Source organism: Podarcis muralis, chromosome 2 (assembly GCF_964188315.1).
Source record: "Podarcis muralis chromosome 2, rPodMur119.hap1.1, whole genome shotgun sequence".
Taxonomy (NCBI): Eukaryota; Metazoa; Chordata; class Lepidosauria; order Squamata; family Lacertidae; genus Podarcis; species Podarcis muralis.
The window spans coordinates 32184106-32210069 of record NC_135656.1 but is presented as its reverse complement, the minus strand read 5'-3'; the positions used below and the strand labels follow the sequence as shown (position 1 = coordinate 32210069).

Genomic DNA, 25964 nt, shown 5'->3' with positions numbered 1-25964 from the left:
GCAGTGTTTCAAGTAGGAAAATGAGAGCACCCCTAAACATTTTTAAAGGGGAAAAAAGCACTGCTCTTGGGAACAAACAAATTAGTGAATGAGGGAGAGTTGTTTCTGATTGTCCTGAAGCTATTGACGGTCAGCTACACTTAAGAAACCCAAGCTCTAGTGTTCTGAGATTCCCTGTGCGTTTTGTAATTTTGTACCTTTCATTAACTAAAGGAATATGTAAGGTAAAAGGTAAAGGACCTCCGGATGGTTAAGTCCAGCCAAAGAAGACTATGGGGCTGCGGCACTTTAGGCCGAGGAAGCTGGCGATTGTCCACAGACGGCTTTCTGGGTCATGTGGCCAGCATGACTAGACAGCCTATTATATTAATTATATTAACCATTAGAGATCAGAATAGTGCAAACACCTAAAGCATCAACTAACCTACATCTGTCACCTAGATATATGGAACAAGGGCCTTGGGAATAATTGATTATATTGCTCTAGTCTGGCATCCGGAACCTCCAAGAAACCCATAAAGAGGCTATAAAAGCAACAACCTTTCTTCTGTTTCCTGCTTGGCAGGGGGTTGGACTTGATGGCCCTTGTGGTCTATTCCAACTTTATGATTCTATGATTCTTCAGTTTGTCCCCAGGAATTCATATATCCTTTATGAACCAGCAACCAGTCTCATGATCAATTTTAAAACAAGTTTAGCAGAAGCAATTCTATGTTCAACAGCTGAAAAAGTTACTCACTTGGTTTCTAGCAGTTGTGTATTTTCTAAGATAAGGTTTTCAACTTCACGACCCATTCCTTTCAAAGACAGAACAGAGTAAACAGCTTAAAAACATTGAAATTACTAGTGCAAGTGTTAGTTCTCAAACTTATGTACCCTGATACAGAGTTTAGTGTATGCTGCTCCGAGGTTCATGTGGGGCTACTATGTAAGTGGGACTCCACATTAATTTCAATGGAAGGAACTGCACTGCTTGCACATAGATTAGCTTCCTCCACTGAAATGTATTCAATCATTTATTTAATAGTGTTGCATACTACTTCTCAAGCCACCTGTCAAACAGTCAATAAAATATAAAAATGGAAGAACAACCTATGCAGGTAGGATAGTTCTTGGAGTTTATCGAAGCACCTGATTCCTTAATAGCTGAAAACAACAGTTTTCAAAACTAAATCTTGCTGCTGGACTTTTAAAGTGTTCAACAGGTAGGCTCTCTGAAGCCCAGAAGAACAATGCAAAATATTTTCAGTCCAAGAATCCAATGTTTAACTGCTCTTGCAGAAAATAAATTGTATTAAAACAAGTGTTGAAAATCAATTAAAGTTTACACTACAAATTTAAATTACGCATATTTGATGCTGAAAGCTGTGTCACAACACAGAGAAGAGATGCAGAACGTGAAAAAGCTCAAAGACAATGCAACGCCCTTGCAAATGTTCCCCAAATGAGATGATTCCTTACCAAAGAAATTATGGTCTTTAAAGCCCATGAATCCCATGAAGAGCAAGAAGAAGAAGAAATATTTTATGTAAGGAGAGCAGTATGAGTGAGGTACAGCACAATACTAGAGATATGAGTGATTTCAAAGCAAAGCCAGCAGTAAACGCCTGAAGCCAAATTATGTTCTGATTTAAAAATGACTCATATAGTAAGACAAAAACAGTTAAAAGAGAGTAGTGTCAAAAAGTATGGTCAAGATCTAGGAGAAGCCTCGCTGGACCAAGCATTGCTCTAGTCCGGCATCCGGAACCTCCAAGAAACCCATAAAGAGGCAACATAAAGCAACAGCCTTTCTTCTTCAGTTTGTTCCCAGGAATCTAAATCCCAAAAGGTAACACTACTGAAAATAGGGGTTCCATTTAGCCAGGGAGGTTGTAGAAAGACCTACACCCTTCAAGACTGACTAACCCCCACCTCCTGCCACTGCCTCTTGAAGCCACCTGCCCATGGCCATCACCACATTTTAAAATAGGGAATTTAATCAGTTAATTATGGGTTGCATGTCAGCCACACACTTCTTTCTTTGGTCCGTTTTGAATTACTTTCCTTGGTTCTTTTTGATGAAGGGGTCTGTGTGTGTGAGAGAGAGAACACACTCACACACACACACATATGAAAATAAGGTAGTGCCCAATTTTACTGAATGACCCCAAGGCAAAGCCAAAAGGACACACCCACCCATCTAGTCTTTCCAAGCCACACATAATTTACCTGTCCCACATCACCCCTTTTTCTTTTCCTAAAGTCCCAAATGCTTAAGGGTTTCCACAAGGCAGAAAATGTTATTAGTTGCCTTATTCTGCACTTTTCCCATCACTGCAGTATCTTTTTGGGGAAGGGACAGTGGAGACCGTACATGGTTTGTTGATATAAATCAGGCATCCCCAAACTCGGCCCTCCAGCTGTTTTGGGACTACAACTCCCATCATCCCTAGCTAACAGGATCAGTGGTCAGGGATGATGGGAATTGTAGTCCCAAAACAGCTGGAGGGCTGAGTTTGGGAGTGCTTGGTATAAATGGTGTTACAAACACTGGCAGCTGTTACTTTGTTAAAGTGTCTGTTGGGGGGGGTGACCTTTACAACTTAAAATATACCAACAGCTACACATTTCAGACCTCTGAAAGGTATCTAAAGTTATAACGTTCCAATAATATTTTGGGGAAGCGGCAATGTCATAGCTACATTCTTGATGGCTCACCATAAAAAAACACGGGTGTTTAAACTGGGCAACCCTTCTTACATCAATCTTAGAACACAGGCCGATAAAAGGTTACAGGTTTCTGGGCAAATCTAGGAAAATTAAGACCCTGCTAAAATGTGTATAGCTTTGGAACGTATTTGCTATTTACACATGTATTTGCAAAACTGAGCAAATGAGACCAACTCCTCCAACAGAATAAGCACGTAGTAATTTAGTGCTTCTCCACAGCAAATGGGCTGCCCTGCTCACCTGGCGGGAGGCAGGGAGGGCAGGTCCATATATTTACACCACAAGCTGCCCACTCTATTGAAATGAATCGGTAAGTACCTGCACAAGGAGGGGAGCTCTGTGCACCCACTGGAGTAGTGTACGAAGTCACTGGAACAAGGCCAATATCTTGCTCCTCGATTCCTTAAGCATATTGAATGTACTCTTTTGAGAAATAAGGATCATATTCTCTAAAACGCATGGAATGCTGACTGATGCCAGGGAAACAAGGTATCTCGCTTTTATGTGGCCGCTCTCACAGTGTTGACGCAGATGAACAGGTCAAAACCCACCTGCAAGAAGTCTCACTGTTGGAGAGGGGCTGCAGCTCAGTGGCAGAGCATTGCATGCAGAAGGACTCAAGAAGGTTGAGTCCTCGAGGTAGGGATGGGAGAAAACTCTGCCTGAAACCCCAAGGAGCTGCTGCCAATGCTGAGCTAGGTGGACCTGTGGTCTGAATCAGTAAAAGGCAGCTTCCTATGTACTGCACTTGCTGCGCAGGAGAAAGGAACCCTGCCCTCATTCTGCCAGGATAGCAGCATCACAATGCATTCTTCATGCCCTCCAACTAGCCAGCTCTTCAATTTACATCCTGCAATGCGTTTGACATGTGCTTGTGCTTTAAATACAAAAGAAGGGGGCCCTGTACTCAGTGATCAGCAAACAGTCATGATGGTTTCAGAAGGTTTGTTGGTTTGTTTATACTGCCCTTCATCCCAAGATCCCAGGGAGGATACAAAATGAGAATACAAAATACTTCAAACCCTGTTCTTATTTCCAACTGCTTCTCCACGTTTGGGTGGTTTCACAAGACAGAACCTGGGCCAGTATCTGCCTATAGCTGTAGAAAATAATGGATCTTTTCTTCAAAAGTGGCTGAAGTTTGAGTTTTTAGAGGATTTCAAAAAGTGCTGTTCGTAGAGATAGACTTGAGTTATTTGCACTACACTTTTAACTGCTGGTGTCCCTAACAGAGAAACGATTATCAAACAAAATGGTTGGGGGGGGGGGAGATACCAAGCAGGATAAAAACCAAAATAACAACATATATTATGATAGCAGCAGCCAAGAATATTGAACTTCAAAACAATCACTTTCGAAAATATAAAAAACATACACACCAGAATATTCCCCTGGGTATGCAGCCCAAGAGAAAGAAAATTGGAGAATCCCATGTAAACTAACATTGTGGAACCATGCTCCATAAGTCAAACAGCAGATATATTGCCTATCACGCTACAAAACAAGGCATTTCATACAAAATGCACACTTATTTCAAATTGGGTCCCACTGAACTCAGTAGGACTTCTGTATAAACACATTAGGATTATTCTGCCGCATTTAGTCGTTTCCCTTCAAATCCTAGAAGATCCAGGCTAAAGTCTGGGATCCTCCTACCCTTCAAATGTTGGATTCTATTCCCATCCAGCCATGATGGCCAAAGGTCAGGAGTGATGGAAACTGTGCTCCACCAACATCAGGAGGGTAGCAGGTTCCTCATCCCTAATCCGGGCTATGCGAGTTGTCTTTGCAACGCTCTCTTAAAACAGACATCAAGAGCTTTAAAAGCAACTCATTAATAAACCCATTAAAAGGACATCAGTAGAGTCAAGACTCTCCATTTCACTAGTTAATGCTGTCCATCGTATATTCATTCAAATCAGCCAACTTAATTTCAGAGGACAATGAATGGAGAAGACTGATGCTATTCACCAAGCTACATATGTGACTCCCCCTTATTCGAAAGCCAAATACTTGTAATGCTTTTTAAATTTTTAAATAAAGTCAAATCATAAATGCTGTTTGAAATAGATGAATGAAATTTATATTGCCCACCACAAAGAGAATAAAATGTACTTGAGTATCTGCAGCACATCTGTTGAAAGGCATAATTCTAGCCGAGGCTACATGCAGAGTTTTGTAACTAGGGTAACTACCTTCCAACAATAAAAATAAATAAATCCTGGCACCTGGGCTATGCCAGGGCATGTTTCCTGCTCAACTCCAGAAAGAGCAGAACTACTACTGAAACCTTTATTTTCATTCCTGTGACTGCAGCGGTGCCTGGCGTATACCGTGCTGTGCTGACATTATAGCATAAAAATGAAGGTGTGCCATAGGGAAGCAGACAAAAGAGCAATCCTACTAGCCGCAGCTGCCAAGTGATATAGGCCTACCTCAACTGCTCAACAGAACCTGGAGTGTGTGGTGCTGAGAAGGCACCCATATGTGCTCTATCAGGGGGAGCACGGCAGTTGAGTTCAACTACCTGGCCCTTTAATGCTTGTGCTTGGGTTACACAGTTCAGGCATGTACACTAAAGGGAAGTGAGGATTCTGGCTAACCTGAACAATTCTGACATTTTCACACAAAGTCATGGCAACCATCCCAGAGATGCGACACAACTGGGTAGTTGTCTATTTTTCTTCCCGATCAGCTGGAAACACTCCCTTGTCAACATTGTTTCCTTCTGTGAGTACTTATAGACTACTATTCCATTTGCTGAATTTAAATCTGCATTCGAGGTCTCGCTTGTAGCTCTGCAAATATGACATTTTGCAAACTTGGCCTACAGCTGATTTTGGGCAATTCCCTCTTCCCACTGCAGCCCATCACATGCTCTTCAGAAGGGGCCACTGACCCTCTAGAAACTTTTCTGGAAGCACAGGAGGGAGAGGGGCAGGCGAATCCCATTCAGCTTGAGTTTTTCCACTCAGTAACCAAATCTTCATCTTCTATTGTGCCCATGGCTAGCTAGAATCTTAGGCTCACTATCCAAAATAATATTTAGCAATTACAAATATTTGCCTTTTTCTGATCCTTTTAAATGGGCCTCTTTGGTCTTCTTCGTGACCCAAAATAGAAAATCTGCTTGGGAAATAGTGTACATTACAAAATGTGCCCCTCTTACAGCTGAGTATAGCGCTGCTATAGAGGCATCTGGCTTACTGATTCCATATGATCCCAATGTTTGACACTGCAAAAAACATCTGCTGACAGCCTGCAAGAACCAACCCACCAAACTGCTATTGGGCCTTGATTTGCATCAAACTGGAATCTACAAAGTTTGAGCAGTGCTAGGTTTATTTATTACGTAGGTTTAGCAATCCTCCTAATGGGGATAGACTTACATTCTTTAACAGAACTGACTGTGGAACTGGGCTCATCTCCTTTAACTATAGCTGGTGGAGAAGTTCTGATCTGGAAAAATCATCTAGGCTGTAATGGATCTGGATGGGGGTCGTTAGAAAGGGTATCGAGAGGGACCTCTGCATATCAAAGAATGGAGGATGACCGTATTTCAGAAATGAGGCCCCTCCTGCTCTTGTATGCTGATGACTGATAGAGACAGGAGCAGCCAATGAGGGCTCTATTTTCAGCTTGCTATTTACCAAATTAAACTTGTTATTTCACCAGTCCTTAAAAACTCAGAGCAAATGCTAGATTCACTTCATATTTGGGTAGTCTTGTGCCTCTGCATATTATTGTACAGGCTGATGGTTCTGGGGGCTGTTTCAGATATCCTCCCCATGTCACATGACTTCCTTCTCACCTGGTGAGTAGCTGCTACACCTTCTCTGAAACCTTACCCAAACCTATCAGGGACTCAATGGAACTTACTTCTGAGTGCAACCTAGGACTGCACTAAAGCAGAGATCTGAATAAATAGTCGAAAGACTCCCTTTGGTAAAAACCTCATGTAGGAGACTGAATGTTTTCAACTTCACCATTTTTAATTAGTAAGCATTTTATATATAGAAGAAACTTACTTAAAACGAAGTACTGAACATGAATACTTTTCTCAACAACTTCATTCCTCAACTCTCACAGAACAATTACCTTCACAGTTCTTAAGCTGAAGAAATGCATGGAAATCAACAGGATTTTTTTAGAATACCCACTTACCCAGTAGGTCTGCTCCTTCATCCACATCCCCTATCAGACCAGTGCCAGCAGAAGATAGTTCTTCGAACAGTGATTCTGTATTACGATCAAATGCTTTGTTCTCTATGCCTTTGGTAGGTGTGCTGCACAACAGAATTGGAATTTAAAAGTCAGGAGAATAAAAGTTTTAAAAATATGTAAATGTACGCACACAAATGAGTGTCAATGTGTGTGGGCACATGGTCTTCTAAATCACTTCATGCGTCTGACAATGTGGGTTCCAGCCCATAAAAGCTAACACAGCAATAAGCAGCGGTAGCCAACGAGGTGCCCTCCAGATTTTGTTGGACTACAACATCCATAAACCCTCAGCTAGCATGGCCAACAACTGAGGATGATGGGAGTTGTAGTCCAACAACATCTGGAGGGTGTCACATTGGCAACCGCCAATATAAGTCAGGCATTACAGTCAGGTGTGTCTCTAGAATTATGTGCTAGAAACCTACCAGTGGGTGCGCTTAACTGTAAAGGGGCAGAGACATGTGTCAAGGTAATGCTTCCTCCCCACTTACCCCAAATGCACAGCTCGTGACCTGGGTTACTCTTCCTTTCATCCACTTGACTGGCTTTCACTCTTTTCCCCTGGCCCACCTCCCCACGGCACCAGTAGGAGGTCAGCCCTCCTTAACTTCTCACCCCAAGAGCCCTCTGCCCTTGCATTCTGGAGCACTTAAGCAGATTAGAAGCAGCACAAGACTCTCTTGCACTGGCGGAGGAACGGGGTGCGGAGGGCGCGGACCATCCTTGGCACCACTATTCCAATAGGGTGACATCGCGGTGGCCTCCCCGGACATGCGCCGCGCACCCACCTGCGTGCCGGGCGCCACGCCCCCAGAACGCAAGCCACGCCCTCACAGGCGGCGTGCCACACCCCCGGGATGTGTGCCACACCCCCACGGACAGCATGCCACGCCCTCCGGGATGCCAGCCATGCCCCCGCCTGCTCTCCGCCCCCGGTAGCAGAGCATACAGCTTCACCACTGCTCTCTCGCACACTGTCTTTAACTCTCCTGGAAGACCCTGAGTAAAAGGACAATGACTGCTGCATAACACACTGCTCCGATCTTCTCAGCAGATCAGGACCCTTTGTACTGGGCGGGCGGGCAGGCAAAAGCAGAGCAGCAGCACAGTGGACAACTGTATTGCTTCAGACATTCCCAAGTGTCCTATGCAACGTGGGCCATGTATGGGTCTTTGGGGTCCTGGAATTTGCCCAACAAGACTGTTGGATCTTATACGTGGAATTCAACATAGCATTAAGTGGGGTATGCATGCAGGGAACAAAGCTCTGCTGTGCAATGGGACTTCCTCCTACCCCCGCCTTCACTTAAACCTGTTCTGGAGGGTTTCCCCAGTCATACGGGGCAGGCCTAGGGGGTATGGGGGTGGACAGGAGGAGGGGGAAAGGCCCATTGCATGAATGGATCTCTTCCATGCAACAACTTAGCTGAACCTTGCCCTTTACATTCCCCCACCCCAAGTTCTTTACTGATGAGAAGTGTTCAGCAAAATACCTTGACCCTTTATATCCACTAAGGTCTTTATCCATATCCAGCTCTGGAGTGGATTCGATGATTGCCTGAACTTCAGATTTGTCTTCATTTTCATTAGAACCTGGGGAACAGAGCAGAAGTTAACTATTTATTCCCATTTCTTTTTCATCCTATCCCAAGAGCTTAAGGGAACTACTAGGTATCTTATTTTAATTTCACAGCAACCCAATGAAGCAATGGCTAAATTATGAGATTAAGAACTGCCAAAGACCAGAGATATTCATAGCTGAACAGACATCTGAACTATAAAATTACACTGGCAACAAGTTAAATGGCCACTCCATTGCCCCTTAAAAATTACAATATTTTTTTACTGCAAAGGTGACTTCACAAAGAAGACACTTTCTGCACAAAACACATTTCCATATAAGAATAGTATTTTCTCCAGTTTATAGATCTTTAACATTTTATTAATTCGTTCTAAGCACATTTTAATAATTTCTTTTAAGTACATAAAGGAGGTGTGAATATTTATACTTCATAGACCACACAATGGATTTGGAAGCCATAGACAATTTTGTCCCCGTCCCCCCAGTGTGATAACCACACCAAAACATACTTGCACCTTATCACACAAGAACATCACGTTTCCTAAATATTAATCAAGAACACCATGCGTTCCTCTAAATATTAATCAATAACTATTCTTCTGGAACTTAGTACACACACATATTTACATGTAAGACAGAAAAAAATTCAGTTTTAAAGTGTGCAGAGTATTGGCTCTAGCCACACAATCCATTCTAGGAACTTACCAATAGACACATTTCTTGTTTCTTGGGCTACTTGCACTTCAATGTTCTTGTTCCCTATATCGGAGTCCTTCTCAAGCCCTTCCTTATGTTCTTTCGAGGGAGATTCAGCAGGCGCAAGGACATCTGAAGCAGCAGTTAAGACTGGCGTAGTACATTTGGAACCTGCTTGGCTAACATCAGAAAGTTCATCCTAAAGTGTAGAGAAATTCAAAGTAATTACAGAATTTATATGATAGCATTCCCAGTCACCGGATGGATACTGAACTTGTTGGAGCCAGTTCTCCTCCTAGACATGTCTGCATAACACCATCTTAGTTATCTTTTAGGAGCAAGGAAAAATCTGTCCTATACTCCCGTGGTTGTAATAGTATTCAACATCTCTTTAAAAAAAATTAGATACAGTGGTGCCTTGCAAGACGAAATTAATTCGTTCCGCAAGTTTTGTCGTCTTGCGATTTTTTTCGTCTTGCGAAGCACGGTGTCGGGAAAGTTTTGGAAAAGCTTCAAAAATCACCAAAGTCTTCAAAAACCTCAAAAAAGGCTACCACACCGCGTTCTATGAGTTGCTCCTCGAAGCCAAGTCGCAACTGTATTAACGGTGTTAAGAAAAAGGAAACAAACTTGCAAGACGTTTCCGTCTTGCGAAGCAAGCCCATAGGGAAAATCGTCTTGCGAAGCAGCTCAAAAAACGGAAAACCCTTTCGTCTAGCGAGTTTTTTGTCTTGCGAGGCATTCGTCTTGCGAGGTACCACTGTACTGTTTATACTGGCTCTGCTGTTTCTATACGTGTGATTTAAATGCTTTTTGACAGTGCATTTTTGTCTGATTTATTTGTTTTTATTATTGTTGCAAGGTGCTTTGAAATCATTTACAGTGAAAGGAGGGAGGAGAGAGAGATTCTGTAAGTTAGGTAAACAAATAATGGTCAACACAGAAATTGTATTGCTTCTTCTTAGTATTCAGTTGAGCAAACCGTGCCATGGAAAGTTCCAAGATCATTCTCAATGGCTCAGAAAACGTACTTTTCCCAGGAACTAATGGAAGAACTAAGTGTATTACAAGCAGAAAACATCGCTGAATTTAAGAGACATTTTGCCTACACAAGTCCTTGTGATCCTCTTTCATACTGCAAAATAACGGGTTACGACCATATTGTTGAAACAGATTGAAACTACAAATGCAACACTGGGCAATCCAGCGTTAAATTTCAAAGCTTTACAGAACACTTGCTTAGCATTTGCATGAAGAAGTACATCAGAGTGGCATTTCAACAGATCCATTTATAGTGGCATATGACAAAAAGAGAAAATCTCAATTTCAATGTTATGTCAAGAATCCTCTCACGACACTTCTCCAAGGTCAGATACGTGAAAGGTGAAAGGTCAAGCAACTCCTTGCCTGTGCCCCTTTTGAGATTTAAATTGTATCCCCTGCTTTACATATGAATGGGACAGACTCTTGCTTAAAGCACTAGTTTTCTGTATCATTATATATAGTATGGCCCCAACAGCAGACGATTAAATACTTAGCAAACGGACATAATTCTGATCCAAGCTTGGGCGAGTGCCAAGAAACTGATAAGAGGGAAGAACAACAGCGGTAGCACATTCCTCTGTGACAAAGATACTACATATGGCAGATGCAAATATCAGTGCCTCACCTTGAATAAAAACCATGTACACTGAAGCACTTGCAGCATCAGGGCAATTCTGGGACCTGGTGATCAATTCTACTATAGCTCTTTGGCCTTGCCCAGAAGTACCAGATTCACCAACACCTAACCGAGGTCCTATCCAAGCATTCTGCTTCACTCTTCCATCATTGCAACCACCATCACAGGTTGTTCTCTGAATCACACCTGTGTTTTCCCTTGCTCCTGCCAGCAGACTGCCTTGCTCGCCCCAACCCCCAATTTCCTTGGCACTTGACCTGCCCTCTTAACACTTCTTTCAGCTTCCAGATTTGGGCCATGTGAATTCTGTCCCTTTAGCAAATCCGCTCCACTTCCCAGTGGGGAGGAGTTGCAGTGGACCACATGGCCGCCCACTCCCCTCAGGGGGCGGGGGACGAAGTCCGGTGTCACTTGGAGGTTCCTGGCCACGTCATTCGCCAGCCAGCCAATCCGCTGGCTGGGGAGGCATGGCCGGGCCCCATTTAAAATGAGGCGCAAGTCGGAGAGCTCCCTCTTGGCTCGCTTCCTCGATCCTAACACTCTTAACACTTCTTTCAGCTTCCAGATTTGGGCCATGTGAATTCCGTCCCTTTAGCAAAGTGTTTTTGCCACGATATGACTATCCTTCTAGCTGAAGCTTGACAATTCGGAGACTGGAATAATAATAATAATTTAATAATAATTTATTATTTATACCCTGCCCATGTGGCTGGGTTTCCCCAGCCACTCTGGGCGGCTTCCAACAAAATATTAAAATACAATAGTGCGTCAAACATTAAAAGCTTCCCTAAACAGGGCTGCCTTCAGATGTCTTCTAAATGTCATATAGTTGTTTATTTCTTTGACATCTGGTGGGAGGGTGTTCCACAGGGCGGGTGCCACTACCGAGAAGGCCCTCTGCCTGGTTCCCTGTAACCTGGCTTCTCGCAGTGAGGCTTCTTCTCACCAGAAGGCCCTCGGCACTGGAACTCAGTGTCCAGGCAGAACGATGGAGGTGGAGACGCTCCTTCAGGTATACTGGACCGAGGCCGCAAACATCTTTGGGTCTATATCCTTCTAGTTTTGTCATAAAGTATCTTCCCTGGTCCAGCCTGTAACAAACCCACTCAAGGAGAAGCTTGTACTTTCATGCCTTTGTGGAAGGAGGCAACATTTATTCCAAAACTGCTTACGAGGAAACAAAATTGAGGGTTGACAGTACAACCTTGTGTGTACTCAGAAGTCAGTCCCACTATGTTAAATTCAGCTTACTCTCTAGTAAGTGCATTTTGGTAGTAAGTACATCAGTATGAAGCAGAGATAAAGACCACTTTAATCATTAAACCTTAATAAATACTACCTCCTAGGGGAAAATGTAGTGAATTGATAGCAGCATGTTATATGGATTGATTTTCCATCCTATTTCGAGGAAATTATCTAAACCGTATTAAAGACCAAACTCAAGTGATAAAATGTTAAAATAAAAGGAGAGCTCTAAATGTAAACTATATATACATTGCTTCAATGTCTCACTCTGAACTGGCTGAGAAAATTACTAGATTCTGGTCTAGGACAGCAACCACTCAGCCCCGAGCCAGTGTTCCTCACTCTCTCCTGCAGATCAGATAACTCCATGCTAGAAACTGATGAGCATCTGCATCAAGTTGTGCCTCCCAGTCCAGGGCATACGAAATGATAATGGTCAAGCCTAGTAACATGTCTTCACAGCCTGCCTCAGCCAGAAACTCGTAGAACATTTTAAAAGTACTGTACACTATTTAAGACAACTGCCCTTCTCCTCTCCCAATTTCTTGGATCTCACCCACTCTTCCAAAAAAAGCCACACAGTTCCGACACTCCTCAATAATTTAGCCTAATCACTCGAGGAGAGGAAACTGACGTCGTAACCAAGTGCATCCACAGAGCTCCACACTCAAGCGGAAGAAAAACTTGACTTTTGTTTAAACATTTCCCAACGTCTGTATTCCAGCTGCATCCAGGAAAGAATGCAGCACACAGACCACTCACTGACCTTAGCAGACAAAACGCTCACAACAAATGGCCCAACTGCCAACAGAAGGGGGCCAAGGAAAACCTCAGAGCTTAGTTTGAATAGTTTAACAGAGAAACAGATTAGCCCAGTTTCATAATTAGAATTCTACGGATCTACTGCAACTGCTGCATTTCTGCTCCTGCACTTGAATTATCCAACTGTCTGGGCAAACATTAGCTAATGCTTCATCCAAAACTGACTGCGGGTATTAATTTATTTTTCCTTACTTTCTCATTACAATTTTAAGTGTTCTGACATCTATTCTGGCCTCAAAAATCCTGCGTTCTCCCCCTTCCCTTCCTCTATTCATCTGGGGCAGGAGGCACAGTCATAGGCAAACAGCGAGTATGTCGGCAAATAGTGGCTGACATTCAACCAAGATTTACTTAGGCTCATTGATATTTATTAATATGGCTAAGCTAGGTTCATTAATATCAGTTGGTCTACCCAGAGTATACCTTAAGTTGACTACCACCAAGACTATCAAACTTAGAATAGTGAAAAGCCTGGGTTCAAATCCCCACTTGGTAGTGAAGCTCACTGGACTAGCCAAGGGACTTGAGCACATAATGCAAAACCATTGCCTATTTAGCCAAAGTGTGAACCCGGCCCAGCAGACTAACCATTTTTGTTTTCTGGCAACAAGCCACAATGCGATGCTATGGTTTGCTGTTTGATTACAAACTGTGGTTCATTTTAATTACAGTTGGGTGTTGTGTCTGAACCTGGCATTCTTGTTTAACCATGGTGTCAGGTGCTGTTGCGGTTGCTTGAGATTAACCAGGCAGGATTCCGACCTGTCTTTTACAGGCTTTATTTTGGTGCAAACTATTTACAGTGAAGAGCACCATAAGTTCATGTCTGGCTCAATCGCTAGCAGAATCCGGGAGTGGTCTGTTTTTGTACCTCCCCCAACATAAAAGTTTCACCACCCCAAGCCTTTTCCGCCCCTCCCTGCACCTCAAACTACTGCGCATGATTGGGGATGGCAGAGGCGTGCTTCCCTCCTCTCCGGCTTGCTCAGGCACGGTGTTAAGGCGCTGGAAGAGGAACTGCTTCGCAAGATTTTCGGAGGCTCCCTGTAACACAACTCCCCCTCTATCTCTCGCCTCTGAGCCGATGGCAGTTCCCTGGCACATGGTTTATTTGGCCACCCCACCCCAGGCATATGTCCAAGGTATGAGGCAAGAGCAGAAGGAAAAACAAATCAAGCTTGGGAGAAACAAGCTGTAGTTTATTTGTTTCTATGATTCATGGTATATTCAACAAACCATGGTTAGAATATAACTTGGCATTATGTGTTAACACCGTTATCATTTTTCACCCTAACCAATCTCACAGGGTGACTGTTTGGATAAAACAGGTAGGGCAGGAACTAGGAAGACCACCCTGATGTCTTTCATGAAAGAGCAGGGTTAAAAAAACCCAACAACCCAGATGGAGTATTGTGTAGAATAGAATCATAGAATCATAGAGTTGGAAGAGACCACAAGGGCCATCAAGTCCAACCCCCTGCCAAGCAGGAAACACCATCAGAGCACTCCTGACATATGGTTGTCAAGCCTCTGCTTAAAGACCTCCAAAGACGGAGACTCCACCACACTCCTTGGCAGCAAATTCCACTGTCGAACAGCTCTTACTGTCAGGAAGTTCTTCCTAATGTTTAGGTGGAATCTTCTTTCTTGTAGTTTGGATCCATTGCTCCGTGTCCGCTTCTCTGGAGCAGCAGAAAACAACCTTTCTCTCTCGTCCATACAAGATAACTTAGCAAATTTTGCTCTTTCCAATAACTGGTTTTGCTAATCGATTAGGAGGGAGTCTCCCCAAGCATGCAATTTAGTCTGAAGGGTTTACAAAGTGGGTTACAAGAGTTGTATCTTTTTACTGTCCCCTTCCGTAATCCAATTGTATAGTCTGTACATTCTTGACAACTTCCTTTCACTATCTATCCACATTAAATGTGCAATATTCTTTGCGGGTAGCGCTATGGTCTAAACCACTGAGTCTCTTGGGCTTGCTAATCAGAAGGTTGGTGGTTTGAATCCCTGCAATGGGGTGAGCTCCCGTTGCTAGCTCCTGCCAACCTAGCAATTCGAAAGCACGCCAGTGCAAGTAGATAAATAGGTACTGCTGTGGCAGGAAGGTGAACGGTGTTTCCGTGAGCTTTGGTTTCCGTCATAGTGTTCCACAGCGCCAGAAGTGGTTTAGTCATGCTGGCCACATGACCCTGAAAACTGTCTGTGGACAAACACCGGCTCCCTCGGCCTGAAAGCGAGATGACCGCTACAACCCCATAGTCACCATTGACAGGACTTAACCATCCAGGGGTCCTTTATCTTTACCTATTCTTTGCCTTGTCGTTCAAAGTTACCTTCCACACTCACATGTACAATCTACAACTGTGAAGGGATAGGGACACACTCTATATGGATGCAACTCACCTAAGGCCTCCTATGGGCTACATACATAGGATCTAAGAGAGATGTGGGGGGGGCACAGAATGTACTGGCACAAATCATGGAGCAACTAGGGGCTTTAGAGCTGTGTCAAATGGCACACATGATGAAAGAAGAAGCATCAGGCACAAGTTCAGAAACATTGTTTTTCTCAGTTTACTTTACAGTACTTTAGTTTCACTGCATTTCAGAATATGGTTTCACAGTGTCCCAAGAGTGCAAAAGATGTCCCTTAACCAGACAATTTGACTTGCACATAATCCACCTAGCTGTACACAGACATGGAAGAATGATCAAGGAACATCACATTTTGGTTGCTGGATAATCAACCCCAAGCTGTAACAACTGATTAAAGATTGAACTGCCTAAAGAATTTTAAGGAATTTAAATGGAAATGACTTCAGACTTGTACTCAGTGGATTTTAGCAAACCACTTCAGAGCTTAACAAATGCCTGCTAGGTGGATACTGTACAATCTAGGATACCTTAAATACTTCTAAAGGTTACAGACATTATGCAACAGTTATCTGAGCAGTATAGTGTAGTTGGAAAAACCTAACGCATAACCCCAACCCATCTAAAAGAAAACTGTAGCTTGAAATATTAGTTAATTCAGAGAGACAAGAAATGGAGGAGTTAGAAAAGGCACTCTACCCACCTAGAAAACTGGTGAAAAGGGGTGTGGTGTAACTGGAAAACCAGAATTGAGATCCTGGTCTTCCCCCATAGTCCAGTGCAACCTGAGACCCATTCATCAAAACATATAACAGAAAAAAGACTCACCTTCAACTCACCTGGAAAGACTCTCATTTTAAGAAGATTAAGAACTAAAGAAAGATAGTTTGGGGTTTAGGTTTCAACTAGGCACAATGCATCATAGGAAACATATCATTAAAACCTCACCAGATGGGGAAAATAAAAACACTAGGTCACCTTTAAACTGGTGCGGGAGCGTGGCTGACTTAGTTCACGGAACTTCCAATTATCTGACCCAGGAGTTTCCACTGTTCCTCTGTGATTATCAGGTGTGAGAAGAGCATCTCCTGGAGGTAGTGGGAAAATGCCCAATGATATGGGAGGTTCCTTTCTGCTGGGAAGGAAAAACCAAGTTATTTGCTTTCGTTTCTTACACTGAACAGACCTTCAAATCTCAGGAGAAGTAGTAAAAGCTGATATTTGGTTCCTGTAACCAGGTCTTCACAATATGAATTTCTCTTTTTAACCAACTGCTATCTGTTTTATTGACTTTTTAATTATGCTGTATGGATATTTATGGAGTGGTTTTATTATATTTTGTATGTTGTAAGCCACTTCAATACTTTATGAAACTGAAGATTGGAAATAAAAGAGTTAAGAATAATTAGCAATTTCAAAGTACATTTCAGATAACTGTTCTCTCACAAGTTTCTCCGTGTAAGTATTAGATTACAGCCACTCGTTTCTCAGGGTGCTGTTTGTAATGATTTTTACTATAATTAAATTGACTGTCAGTAGCTATGACAACAAAGCCTTAGCTTACACCAGTGCTGTGGAGGTGGGGCTTAAAATTTGCAAGCATCCACAAAACAATGTGGGCAAAGACATACTTCAAATGTATGGCAGCATGTAGAAGAGCTAGACACTGGATTTGAAAACAGCAGATTTTGAAAGATACTAGAATAAAAACATTCGGGTCTGATTAACAAGACAATGCAAAATACCTGGGCCCCAACAGATTCAGCTTAGACTGTATAATGAACTGGGGACAGAAAACTACCAGAAGGAAAACAAAAGTGTAACTGAGCAAGTGATTAAATATTAGCCATGTACACTATCATGCATATACAATCAGCAAGAGTGCGAGTTTCTATCCAATGCTGTTTCGTTAGGAGAGTGTTAAAACTTCTAAAAAGTCTATAGTTAGGCAGAGAAATCCAAGAAGAAGAAAATATCTGGTCTTTCAACCAATGCAGGAACAATTAAAAGCTCTTTTTGGACACAAATTTCCAAAAGCGGAAATCCCCAGTGCAACATTCCTTATTTCAATACTGGTTTGTACATATGATCCAAGAGTTTACTTTGACAGTAAAAACATCTTCCCGTCGTATAATACAAGGGGTCTCTTCATATTCCTCCCTAGTGGAGAAATCTATCCTTAGCATGATGCGGTTGACCCTCCTCTATAAAACTCTCACAGAATTGGTGCTATGAAGAAGCAATACCTATTTAGCATCATTACTAAGCTTGGCAATGAAGAAATGATAAAACACATCTTGGTTAACTGGCCAATGGAATCTTTTATTTAAACTTTCATTTACTGGAACAGAAACAAAAGAGAGATAATTAGGCAAATTCTTGTTTATGTGACTTTACTGTCTGCCAAACTGTCTAATTTTGTAACTGTGCAAGCAATGATAATAAGAGGGTTTTGGCTGAGTGACAGGTTCATTTTTCTACTATGTATGGATGAATTACTGAAGCAAGTATAAAATCACCACAACAGTAAAGGTCGCTGCACTGCAAAGCTTGTCAATGTAACTATTCTGTAGGAATTGTGGCACAACTGACCAGACTTTTTGCTATGAGTGTTAGAAATCATTCAAGTAGCTTATTTAGTATTCTTACATTTTTAAAAAGCATATGAGTGAGGGGAAGGGACTCCACTTAAGCCTGTGTTATTGATGCCTTCTTCAAATTATTTTGATAAAGTTTCACTACGCTACATTTTGGGGTCAAAAACAGATGACTGGAGATTTCTGCATGAAGAGGTGAGAATTCTCCCTCCTTCTGGGTTCAAAATGAAGTCAACTCATTTACACACAGGGCGAGTTAGAATGCCAATTTCTGCAATGTATTTCATTTCATTTATTTCATTTATTTATTTACGGCTATTAGCCCATAAAATATGTACAAACATAAAAGCACAGAGGTATAAAGACCGATATATCCGACAGCAGAAGGTGAACACCACGATGCAAGGGAGAATTTTTTACCTTTTTTATTTATTTAAAGAAAATGGACCAGGACACATACATTTGAGATTATTGATCATGCTAACCAATGATCTTCTTACTGTGCATGTCAAAAAAAAAATTTTTTTTAATTAAAGGAAGCTCTGAGGTCAGGGAACTTTCCATCTACTTTTAGTATTAATTTTCATGTTTGTCAAAGAGAGAAAAGATTCAAGATACACAGACTAGCATCTGCTAAAGATGTAGAAACCAGAATGACCTTGGAAAGACTTGCCTGTTGTACCCTGCTACAAAACTACTTCCCAAAACTAATTACTCTTGATGTTTTCTACTGCTGTATAAATATTATCTTATAAATATTTGAATTCTACAAACAAAATATTGTAATAAAAATACTCAAACTAAGCAAGTACTGTATACTAAGGACTTCTTAAATGTTATCTCCCACACAGCATTTTCCTATATACACATGCCATGCCATGAAAGAACATTAAGAGCTCTTTTTATTCTGTAAATGCCATTATCTAAAAACATACCATTGATTCAATACAAAGTCACACATTCATTGTTAATCCGCTAAACCAAGTAAAGGTTAGCGGTCAGCTACTGAAAATTACAGCTATGAGGGATTGCAGCCAAATTCTCTATAGTTCTAGGAAAACTTACATGATCTGAATTTTCTATTTACTACAAAACCTTTAAAAAGTACTTGCAGATAACCCATATTCAACAACAGACAAAATACTGAACACACCAACGCACATAGCTGGTTTGGATGTAATGCTAAACCATAGTTTAGAATTACAAAAATGAGCCTAACCTTTTCCTGGGTTTGCAAGCTCCCGTCTTTCCCCTCCTCCTACAGTGAGAAGTCTAGAAACTTTTGCATCTTTTTAATTATCTGCAGCTTGCCATGTTGTCTGAACCTGAACAAATTGTGGTTAATCTTAGCTATGTTTAGCAGAAGCAAACCAACAATTCTACGATTCTATGACCATCACACCACAGTTAGTGAAGTTGGTTTAATTCTAGTACGAGCAGAAAATATTAACTACACTTTAGGGTTTGAATGATATTCCAAACTCCATATTCTAAAAACCTGGGTTAGCATTATGTCTAAACATATGCATTTGAAGTATTAAAAGCTTACTAGAAGATAAAACACCAAGAGAACCACACAGATCCTTTACATTTTCTTCCACTGCTAATGTGAAATTAACTCCAATGAGATCGGATTCTTGCATTCCCTTGGTGGTGTTCCACCTCATCATTCCTTCCTGCACTTAGAATCATAGAACTGTTGAGCTGGAAGGGACCACAAGGGTCACTTAGTCCAACCCCTGCAATTCTGGGGTAACATGAAATATTTGGGACTCCTCCCCCAGCAGAATCTAAGAATCAGAGGTAAAGCAATGTCTATTTGGTCAACAATGTTGTTTTAAAGACATGGATGAAGCTCACTTTACATAACATTGTTTTTACGTAACAACAAAGGTAAAATTATTCACAATGGGTAGTATGGATGCTACTAATTATTTTAGCCATAATAAAGTTAGAAACAGTGTTTGCTATATTGTAAAAAGTTGCACTTTGATTTTTTACTTTTGCTTACTAAGCACAATCAAACTCTGCCCTGATGCATCAAAGTACTGGATTACATACTTTTAAATACATAACAGAAGTTTTCAGAAAGCCATATTACTGGTCAAATTACAATCTGCTATGAAAAGAATTTTGCCATTGCTCTTGTAATTAAAGATATTTAAACCCTATTTCTTCACTCTACAGTCTACACCTTAGCTTGTCAGCATTTGATTTACAAAAAGATGCAAAGGTGCTATTATAATAGTTTCACAGACTATCCGCTAGCAGATTCTGCAGAATTCTCTGGAGTAAAACACAGACCGAATAAATGAAATGCCTAAACGACCACAGAAGCAAGGCTGCCCAGCATTAGTCAAGCACCTGACAATACAGTGAATACAAGCTTTGTCCACAATGTATTCGCATAGCACTTTTATGCCATTTACAGGATTCAGCAATAAAAAGAGAAAAGCTAATAGCCTTCAAGAACACAACTGACTTTGTAGTCTCAAAGAAAGCCTAATGAAGCCAATTTTTACGTTTTAAAACAGGCATTTTATGATTTTTGCACAGCCTATAGACACCAAGACTAGATTCTGCCTGAAACAGACACTTAAGAGATTAGCATCGTCCCACCCTCTCCTTCCCGCCTCCCCTCCCAAGAGAAGAGAAATAATGGGAAGCAGAGAACAAAGAATACAACAAAAATGACAGAAGGCTCCGTAGTTCAGGGTACCTGAGAATCCTTGGTAAGTTCTGCGTCAGAGCTGGCACGCCAGTGGATATAGAAAAGTGCACAAGCAGCAAAACAGAGAGAGAGACTAAAATAGCTGAATTAATGACCACCGCCCCGCCAACGAAGCCAAACACCAATAGCAGCATGCATCCAGGACTCATGGCGCTGCGCTGGCATGGTGAATTGCAAGAACCAAGGCTACGCAGGGGACAAGGGAGTATCTTTGTAGTGAGTGTCTGTCATTCACTTGCTGCCACAAAAACAATGCCATCAGCAGCGGCTTTCCACTCTCTTCCGCAGCAGCCGCTCCAAAGCAAAATGACATCACCTCACTCTCCTCCCCCACCTAACCCGGAGAAAAAACCACCATGGAGCTGCTTCTCTTCTCCCCAGCATCTATGCAGCAACCTAAAGATACAAGCAAGCTTGCTCGCCTCTTTCTCCTCCCCACTACTTCAAACCTCGGCTGCTCAGCTCCAGTTCATTGGGTGGGAGGCTCCGACATCTACATAATGTAGTCACAGAGCTTCCGCCAGAGACGCCCTCTCACAGACATGTGCCCGAAGGTACACATCAGACCATCGCGATTCAATTATTTCAAAACCTTTAATTGCTAATTGTGCTGCTTTTTTGAAAATGAAAAGGAGGGACAGCTTGCCATACCAGATCTATGTGTACAAGCTTAAAGCTAAAATATTAGCGGATAGCCAGTCCAGGCCTTGAAGTGTCCCAACAGCAAAAACATTATCCGCCCCTTCCGATAACCCCTCATATACAGTGGTACCTCGGGTTACATACGCTTTAGGTTACAGACTCCGCTAACCCAGAAATATTACCTCAGGTTAAGAACTTTGCTTCAGGATGAGAACAGAAATTGTGCTCCGGCGGCACAGCCGCAGGAGGCCCTATTAGCTAAAGTGGTGCTTCAGGTTAAGAACAGTTTCAGGTTAAGAACGGACCTCCGGAACGAATTAAGTACTTAACCCGAGGTACCACTGTACTTCAATAATAAATAATTCTACCCCATCATTCAGCCTAATGTTTGAAGACAAAGAACGAAGTCTCTAAGATAAAATATAACAGATTATCTTCAGCCAAAGATCAGTAAAGCTTACCTAGTTCTACTGTGCATGATGGGGTCTAGCTGATCACCCCCAGTCAGTTGATGAAGTTTGGCTCTTTCCAAGTGCTCCATGTAATTATGAATCATCTGTTATTAAGAAGGAGGGGGGGGATTACTTTAGAAAACTATTCATACCTGTTTAAGCAGAATGGAAATACAATATATGCCTCCACCACCTGCCCCAAAGAATAAACCTTCTCTTAAGGTACTATGAGTATTTTGTTTTCGGATCATAAACTTCATTCCGTTTATGAAGTAACCCAAGTATCAAAACATTTTACCATTAAATATCTTCTTTACAGCAATGTTATTTTCCCCTCCCTGTATGCACAGAAATTTCACCTTGACAACACACCTTGAGAAGGCTATTCGTTGATCTTTTACACTGACTGTCTTGATTATTCCAAGGTCCCCATTCCAGCATATGCAAACAGCAATCTGAGCAGCACAATACAAATACACACCAATAGTTTTTCACCCGGGTGCAAATTGACAGAATAGACAGGAGCCCAGTGAGTGGAAGAGATGCAAGAGTAAACTGAGAAAACACACAGTACACGTATCTTTCATGTATGTATTTTGCAAAATGCACAGGTTTCTGCAGTCAGGCACGACTCCTATGCTTTCTTTCATGAACAAAGAGCAGAGCAGGGCAGATATGAGCTCCATACTGAAGTAGGCCCCTAGGTGCATCACATCTTAAAAGCAATAAGGAAGAGGTAAAATGTCAAATAGTTTCTGATTTTATTCCCCTTGAACTTGACATGTTATCCTCCATCACATCTCGTCCCAAATCTGTTGATTCTGTGTGGCTCCATAATCAGTCACACCAGGCTGATTCCAGACCCAATTCACCCAGTTGTACTCTTTAAAGTTTTCAGCACAAGGAAATGCACTCCAAAGCATCCTAGCAACCCCATGGACTTCTTTTTAATCTGAGAATTAAAGGCACCACCATTCCACAAGGGTCTGAAATTGTGCCCTACCTGTCCAAATTTCAAGGTAAGGTAACTTAATTAAAGAGGTTTGTTAAGCTTTTTTAAAATCTTCTCTCCAAAGATGTGTTCTAAACGTGTTGTTTCCCGTAAGTGGCTAGGAAGGGGTCAACGAGGGAAACACTGAACATTTCTGGCCATGATGGAGGACAAGAAGATGCAGAGAAAAAAGTTACATGTCCACAGGATTCAGATGCACCTCTACAAGAGGGACCTAAAATATCTCTGAGATTAAAACATATAGGAAAAAAATTCTCCCAGTCTCTCTGAAGGAACATATGACCTTAACATGAAAATACAATTGTTTCAATAGGCAACATTTTAATACAATTCCCTCCACAGCAGAACTAATAATCAGTGCAAACGAATCCGTCTGAGTTTCAACTATTTACAGCTGAACAAACCATCACATCAAATAATATCACACTGTGGTCACTCAATATGCCACGTGATTGTTTTTTCCAGCCTTCGGGGCCATTTTAGATCAAGCTCTAAGCTGCAAGCGGTTAATTCTGCATTACTAGAGCCCAAATAATGACGGAAGCAGAAGAAATAATGTTTACCATTAATAACTACCAACAGAATACTTTAAAAAATGTTAACATTGTTATACTGATTATATTGTGAGGTCTTGTTTGCACCGTCAGCCAATTTGAATGTTTAAGTGATTTGTGAATACTCTACATCTCAAACACATGTGACACAGCTGCCACTCTTTCTTTTTAAAACACAGTGGGAAATATAATGACAATTATTTATCATTTTATATTCCACCTTTAAAATACACAACTATTTTCAATATGACTTACAAACAAACAATAAATAAACCAAATTCAAAACATTAAAATACTATTTCTTTACACTAAGGACAATATCCAAACTTGTTTCCCTTTGTCTTCCTGGATGTCACCAAAATCTACACTGGAATAAAATGGCTGCACTGGATACAACATTATTTTTCCCATTAAGGACTGGCATGTGCAGTTGCTATGCAAATGATTAATTTATTCATTTTCCTTATGTTCCACTTTTCTGCTAAATATGCCCACAAGATTGCTTCCAATAAGAAAATAATTATATCACAATTGGAACTATGTGTACCACCTTCTTAAATATCTGATTTTGAAAATGTATTAAGTCAATTTGTTACTGGGTCTAAAAAAATTTCAGGTACTTAACGTTCTTCAGCTTACAAAGTGATTTACTCATGGCCCATAAAGCATGTAAGAGAGTTCAACCGGATGCACAGTTAAAAGGAATTATAAATAAAATTTCAATGTATGCCATTTTATATCAGATTTTAGAAGACACAGCCAACCATATCAGAATAGAGTCATATATTACAATTCAGATTTATGGAGGCATAAAGATTACCTTCATTGTTCCTCAAAAAATGCATCTCTTCCTGCCCCAAACCAGGTAACCACATATGACTACAACACCCTCAAACTATTTCTTCTTTACTCCAAAATTGCTGGTGCGTGTTAACTTGTCCCTGACAATTTGGGAAGAGTAGAAGCCATAAAATTATGCGCATTTGTATCACTCCAGTACATCTGTCAATGCTCCAACTTCAATCATCTCAACTGTGTCTGGGAGACCGACACCTTCATAATGGATACTCAGGTGATATTTCTCCTGGATCTTGAATGGGGTTCCCAATTCCCTGAAGAAGCTTCTGCTGAAATCCTATACAGTGATAGATTTTCTGTAGTAGGGAGAAATCATGCTTTCTACACAGCAGGGAGTTGCAAATGTTAAAGTTAGTCTTCTCAAGTTGCAGTGGCTCAAGCTTGGAACCCTGCTTATTTGCTACCCCCATACTATGAACCATTAAACGCGTTCAGTATTACAAATAACCATTGTCAGCTGACAAGTGTTGGAAGAGTAGCAAGACTTTTTCAAGGCAACAGATAAGTGACACAAGCTACATGCACTTAGTACAGCAGAGCTATGTAAGAATGGTTACAATGGCTTCCACTTGCTCTTTTTCTTCCATTGTCTTTTCAGCACCCCGAACAACAACAGTTATGACACTATTGTTGACTTTTGCTTTGCCAGTACTGATAATGTAATGGTTTCAATTAAGTTAACTTCACTGGGATATTTGCAATTGTTGCCCAGACATTTTAATGCTGAAATGCACAATTTTAAAGAGCAATAATTTGTAACCCACTCATCATTCAAAAACAATCCAACGGAAGATAAAGTTTACAAAACAAATACATACTTATCCTTCTAGTTATCATTTCATAACCAGTGATTTATACATACCTGCTATTATTACAAGCCACCCTTCCATGCCCCCCCAATTAAGAATACATCAGCCTTCCCCAACCCAGCGCCCTTCGGATGGTGCTGTTCTAGCAATTCCACCATCCCTGGCCCCTGGCCATAGCGACTGGGGCTGAAAGCCCAAGATTTGGAAGAGCAACAGATCCGGCATCCTTGTAGTACAAGATATTTAATACATCTTGTTCAATATATTGTGGAGAAAGGTCTGTGTAACTTACAAAGAAGCTTTTCCTACCAGGATCTGGAAGGAAATTCCATTTCAAAAATGTGTTTATCCTTTTTTCCATTAACATGGTGGTTCTGTTGAAAATCAAATTGTTTTACACATGTTCAAAAGGTGTGATGGGACAGGAATCAAACTTAGGTTTTCTAAGAGGAAGTTGAAGCATTTGCTCATAAATAATCAAGTTAGGTGTTTCCCTGGCTAATAAACCAGGAATAAAAATTGATTTAGCTTACTGTTCACAAAAGTCAAAATATTATCAAAAGTAGCACATAGACTGCCATGCAGCCAAAACAGCCAAACACGATCATTAACACAGAAATATTTTCGCTAGTTCTGTTCTTAGACAATCTGTTTCTCTCCCAAAGACGTATATATGTCAGTGTAAATTTATCACCTCCTTGACCTGAAGTAATCTATGACTCAAGCAACAAGGATGGGTGGTCACATAAAGTCAAAACACAGAGCTTTGGTCAACAGCCACAAAAAGGCAGAGATGGATCAATGTGAAACATTGGACAGTGGTACACAATTCTTCCCCCACCCAAAATATAACTGCTTCCAATCATATCTTTAAAACTAATGCTTCAATTTTACCAGCATTCATTCATGTGCTAGCGACCAATTATTCTGTTCATACTTGGCTGCTCTCCAGGAGGGAAATCTATGACAAG

At 41.3% G+C, this 25964-nt stretch overlaps 1 protein-coding gene across 10 annotated transcripts in view; it reads right to left on the bottom strand.

Annotated features, from left to right (window-relative positions):
* SPAG9 (sperm associated antigen 9) overlaps nt 1-25964 on the bottom strand; it is a 78415-nt gene that overhangs the window by 31327 nt on the left and 21124 nt on the right. For 3 of the 10 annotated variants that reach the window (XM_077924138.1, XM_077924135.1, XM_077924137.1), the window contains exons 4-9: nt 21770-21864; nt 16317-16473; nt 9224-9413; nt 8430-8529; nt 6877-6998; nt 740-797 (exon numbers count right to left, since the gene is read on the bottom strand). In XM_077924138.1, coding sequence (XP_077780264.1) covers nt 740-797; nt 6877-6998; nt 8430-8529; nt 9224-9413; nt 16317-16473; nt 21770-21864 — 722 coding nt within the window. Of the gene's footprint in view, nt 1-739; nt 798-6876; nt 6999-8429; nt 8530-9223; nt 9414-16316; nt 16474-20654; nt 21095-21769; nt 21865-22132; nt 22216-25964 lie in introns of those variants that run through there. The other 7 variants (XM_028716425.2, XM_077924136.1, XM_077924139.1 and 4 more) reach the window with 6 other exon arrangements.